We start from the raw sequence: 5,548 nt of genomic DNA on the forward strand, positions 1-5,548 counted from the left end.
TGTAGCTGAGTAAGTAATTTAGTTACTTTTTGGAAGTAACTTGCCCAACACTGGTCTTAAGGCCTTGTACAGCACTTTGGTCAACTCTATTGTTTTAAACATGCTTTATAAATAAAGCTGACTTGACTTGACTTGACTTGTTCTATAGTTAATAATAATTTATTTATATAGCACCTTTCATACAGGATTCACAGCAAATAAAATGAACATAGGCTTAAAATGTGCATACAGTTGACATAAATAAAAGCAATGCATAAAGTGCAGACACAAGAATAGGCATAAAATAGACAATAAAAGTAGTGCAATGTAGAAAGTGCAGACATAAGAATAGGCATAACATACAAGCAGGAGAGGAGAGAAGGTAGCTCTCATTTACAGTACAATAATCAGGTCTTTAAATGTTATTCATATTAAAAGGCCAAGGTGAAAAGATACGTTTTTTTACTAAATACTTTAGTGAGCTTCTAAGTTCTAAGTTGTTCTATATACTATAAGTGTTGCTGGACTTTTGACCTCTTCAGGTTATATACCATTACCACAATAAGACTCTCTCATATTGTATCTGTTTTACTCCATGTCTCTTTCACATGCACATGTTTTTTTTTTTTTTTTTTACAAGGCCTGTATTCTTCCTGTGTGCCTCCCTATGTGTGTCACACTGTTTCATAACAGTTCCCATTATTCCTAGGGGCCGGTACCCACAATGCATCAGTCCTGAGCAACTACAACTCGCCGGCCCTGGGAACTACAACCGCCACGTAGCCATGTCGTGTCTGCGACGTCAGTCACCTGACGTCCGATGTCACGGTGGTAGAGTTTGTGTGTGTGTGTGCGTGTGTGTGTGTGTGTGTGTGTGTGTGTGTGTGTGTGTGTGTGTGTGTGTGTGTGTGTGTGTGTGTGTGTGTGTGTGTGTGTGTGTGTGTGTGTGTGTGTGTGTGTGTGTGTGTGTGTGTGTGTGTGTGTGTGTGTGTGTGTGTGTGTGTGTGTGTGTGTGTGTGTGTGTGTGTGTGTGTGTGTGTGCGCGCATGCGGGTCTGGGGGCGATGCGATGCGTACACATGTGCGTGCGGGTCTGGTCTGTGATGTCAGCATGCGGGTTGTGACTGTGGTGGTGGGGGGGGAGGGGGAGGGGGCGGGATCAGGGGACAAGGTCTGGGACACTGTAGTCGCTGCAGCTGGATAAGAGGCCCAGGGGAGCGCTGGGAAACTGGCCACAACTTCACCCCCCCAAGGACCCACATAGTAGAACCAGAATGGAGGGAGCAGAGAGGGACAGAGGGAGGGGGAGGGGGGGGGGGGGGATTAACCATTATGGGCAACTGGGCAAGTCTTTAGTCTACAGTACATAGGTTTGGAACAAGAGTGCCCGTTAAAGGGGCACTTCACCAAAAAAACAATGCTGATTTATTTTTCACATGATCTCACATACATCACATTTAGTTTGACAGTTATTGAGAGTGAATGACATTAATTTAGTTTGACAGTTATTGAAAGAAAATTAGTTTGAATATGGCCACTAGTGAAGGTAGCTGTCCCTATAAGATGAGGCATTGCTATTTTGTCATCTACATCATTCCATGGAGCTGTAATTAACATGACACAAGGATTCAGTGTCCTCTGATGACTCACTGGTGGAGTTTTTGTATGCGTGTGAGATTATGTGCAAAATAAATCAGCATAGTTTTTTGGGTCAAGTTCTGCGAAAACAAAATATGTATCACTACAGAAATACGTAGGTTCTGTCTGTACTTCCTCCTCTCTACCTCTCTGCTTGGAGTCTGCATCTGAAAACACTGTATGGGGGCCGTGTGGAGGGCCGTGTGGAGGGCTGTGTGGAGGGCATTGTGGAGGGCTGTGTGGAGGGCATTGTGGAGGGCTGTGTGGAGGGCCGTGTGGAGGGCCGTGTGGAGGGCCGTGTGGAGGGCTGTGTGGAGGGCCGTGTGGAGGGCCGTGTGGAGGGCCGTGTGGAGGGTTGTGTGGAGGGCCGTGTGGAGGGCCGTGTGGAGGGCCGTGTGGAGGGCTGTGTGGAGGGCCGTGTGGAGGGTTGTGTGGAGGGCCGTGTGGAGGGCTGTGTGGAGGGCATTGTGGAGGGCTGTGTGGAGGGCCGTGTGGAGGGCCGTGTGGAGGGCATTGTGGAGGGCTGTGTGGAGGGCCGTGTGGAGGGCCGTGTGGAGGGCATTGTGGAGGGCCGTGTGGGGGCTGTGTGGAGGGCCGTGTGGAGGGCCGTGTGGAGGGCTGTGTGGAGGGCCATGTGAAGGGCCGTGTGGGGGCCGTGTGGAGGGCTGTGTGGAGGGCCGTGTGGAGGGCTGTGTGGAGGGCCGTGTGGGGGACGCGTGGAGTCCCGTGTGGGGGCCGTGTGGGGGGCCATGTGGGGGCCGTGTGGAGGGCCGTGTGGAGTCCCGTGTGGGGGGCCATGTGGGGGCCGTGTGGGGGCCGTGTGGAGGGCCGTGTGGGGGCCGTGTGGAGGCTGTGTGGAGGGCCATGTGGGGGCCGTGTGGAGGGCCGTGTGGGGGCCATGTGGAGGCTGTGTGGGGGCCATGTGGCGGGCCGTGTGGAGGGCCGTGTGGAGGCTGTGTGGGGGCCATGTGGCGGGCCGTGTGGAGGGCCATGTGGAGGCTGTGTGGACGGCCGTGTGGAGGGCTGTGTGGAGGGCCGTGTGGGGGCCGTGTGGGGCCGTGTGGAGGGCTGTGTGGAGGGCCATGTGAAGGGCCGTGTGGGGGCCGTGTGGAGGGCTGTGTGGAGGGCCGTGTGGAGGGCTGTGTGGAGGGTCGTGTGGGGGACGCGTGGAGTCCCGTGTGGGGGCCGTGTGGGGGGCCATGTGGGGGCCGTGTGGAGGGCCGTGTGGAGTCCCGTGTGGGGGGCCATGTGGGGGCCGTGTGGGGGCCGTGTGGAGGGCCGTGTGGAGGCCGTGTGGGGGCCATGTGGAGGCTGTGTGGGGGCCATGTGGCGGGCCGTGTGGAGGGCCGTGTGGAGGCTGTGTGGGGGCCATGTGGCGGGCCGTGTGGAGGGCCATGTGGAGGCTGTGTGGACGGCCGTGTGGAGGCTGTGTGGGGGCTGTGTGGAGGCTGTGTGGAGGGCCGTGTGGGGGCCGTGTGGAGGGTCGTCTGGAGGGCCGTGTGGAGGGCATGTGGAGGGCCGTGTGGAGGGCCGTGTGGAGGGCTGTGTGGAGGGCCGTGTGGAGGGCCGTGTGGAGGGCATGTGGAGGGCCGTGTGGGGGCTGTGTGGAGGGCATTGTGGAGGGCTGTGTGGAGGGCATGTGGAGGGCCGTGTGGAGGGCCGTGTGGAGGGCATGTGGAGGGCCGTGTGGGGGCTGTGTGGGGGCAGTGTGGAGGGCTGTGTGGAGGGCTGTGTGGGGGGCCGTGTGGAGGGCCGTGTGGGGGCTGTGTGGGGGCAGTGTGGAGGGCTGTGTGGAGGGCGTGTGGAGGACCGTGTGGGAGCCGTGTGGGGGCCGTGTGGAGGGCGTGTGGAGGGCCGTGTGGAGGGCCGTGTGGGGGCCGTGTGGGGGCTGTGTGGGGGCTGTGTGGAGGCTGTGTGGAGGGCATGTGGAGGGCCGTGTGGAGAGAGACAGAAAGAAAGAGAGAGAGAGGATGGAGAAACAGAGTAAGAAAGGGGAAGGGTACAGGTTGACAGACGGGTGGGTGAGGGAGATGGAGAGAGAGAAAGAGAGAGAGAGAATGGAGAGACCGAGGAAGAAAGGATGGATGTTGAGAGACAGAGTGGGTGAGAGGAGAGAGAGAGAAAAACGGGGGGAGAAAGAGAGAGAGAGAGAGAATTGGGAGATGGAGGAAGACAGGGGAGGGACGGGGCTTGTCCCTGACTGCGACACACTGTTGGTGGGTGGATGGTGACGTGGTTTGTCCTGCCTGCGCCGTGTTTAGTGTTAAACTATCCTCGCAGTCACATCAACTAGTCATCCTGCACACAGCTGCCGTAGTGAGGGAGTTCGCCCGCGTCACGCAGAGGAAGCGGCCCTGACGCTGACGACCCGCCCACCACTTCATAGTTATTAGACTGGAAAACAACCAGGGACAGGGGAACTAGATCTATACCCACACACACACACACACACACACACACACACACACACACACACACACACACACACACACACACACACACACACACACACACACACACACACACACACACACACACACACACACACACACACACACACACACACACACACACACACACACACACACACACACACACACACACACACACACACGCACGCACGCACGCATGCACGCACGCACGCACGCACGCACGCACGCACGCACGCACGCACGCACGCACGCACGCACGCACACACACACACACACACACACACACACACACACACACACACACACACACACACACACACACACACACACACACACACACACACACACACACACACACACACAAACAGACACACACACACATATACGCAGAAAAGCGGAGTGGAACCGCTGAGGAACCACTGTGGTTAACCACAGGCTGCCCTGTGTGTTCAAGTTTCAAGTTCAAGTTTCTTTATTAGTTGTCATACAGAAGTACAGAATACTTTTATATAAAATGCTTCTTTCTGTTTTGCTCCAGAGATTGTGCTAGGTAAAAATAGATAAGTATAAAATAAGTATAGTAAGTATAAAATAGAAGTCAAGTACGTAGACAAAAGTGTTCAATATATACATATATACAATGTACAATGCAGAGTAGAAAAGTAACTGAGTTACAATACAATATACTATATAATATACAGTACAATGCAGAAATGGGATGAGGTACAATTTAGGTACAATTTACAGTAAGGTGTAATGAGGTATGGGTTGTAGTACAAATTATTTACCAATAAATATAAAGTGTGTTTAGGTGTCTAAAGTGGGTAAAGTGGGTGCTGCAGTGAGTTGTTTGTTTGCGTGTGGATGTGTGTGCTGTGAGTGCATTTGATGGTTGTTACATAGTGTTATTGTCATTTAGCATTCTGATGGCCTGAGGATAGAAGCTTCTTCTGAGTCTCTCTGTGCTTGCCATGAGACTCCGGTATCGCTTGCCTGACCGCAGCAGTTCAAAGAGGCAGTTGTTTGGGTGGCTGGAGTCTTTGATTATTGTCTTAGCCTTACCCATGCACCGCTTGTTGTAAATGTCTTGGAGAGTTGGAAGCCCACCTCCAATTGTGCGTTTGGCTGAACGGGCCACTCTCTGTAGTTTGCTACGGTCTTGTGCGGTGCAATTCCCAAACCAGGAGGTGATATTGCCAGTCAGGATGCTCTCTATTGTGCATGAGTAGAAGTTCTTAAGGATCTTCTGACTGACTTGGAACTTCCTTAGGCGCCTAAGGAAGTAGAGGCGTTGCCGTGCCTTCTTCACAACACTGTCAATGTGTGTGGTCCATGTCAAGTCCTCGGATATGTGGGCTCCGAGGTACTTAAAACTGTTCACTCTCTCAACCGGTGCCCCGTCGATGCTGAGGGGGCTGTAGTCCCTGACCCCCGACCTCCTAAAGTCCACAATCATCTCTTTTGTTTTGCTGACATTCAGGGAGAGGCAGTTCTCCTGAC

The 5,548-nt window shown here is 53.9% G+C and overlaps 1 protein-coding gene across 1 annotated transcript in view; it reads right to left on the bottom strand.

Annotated features, from left to right (window-relative positions):
- Nucleotides 1-3,905: 3,905 nt before the first annotated feature.
- The window catches only part of nr4a3 (nuclear receptor subfamily 4, group A, member 3), a gene marked incomplete at its 3' end in the record, with an annotated part of 16,807 nt that continues 15,164 nt past the window's right edge, over nucleotides 3,906-5,548 (bottom strand). Inside the window, 1 exon segment of the mRNA XM_084336680.1 lies at nucleotides 3,906-4,010. Within this exon segment, the coding sequence (XP_084192806.1) occupies nucleotides 3,906-4,010 (105 nt within the window).

This window comes from Notolepis coatsorum, assembly GCF_963971535.1.
Source record: "Notolepis coatsorum genome assembly, chromosome: 19".
Classification (NCBI taxonomy): Eukaryota; Metazoa; Chordata; class Actinopteri; order Aulopiformes; family Paralepididae; genus Notolepis; species Notolepis coatsorum.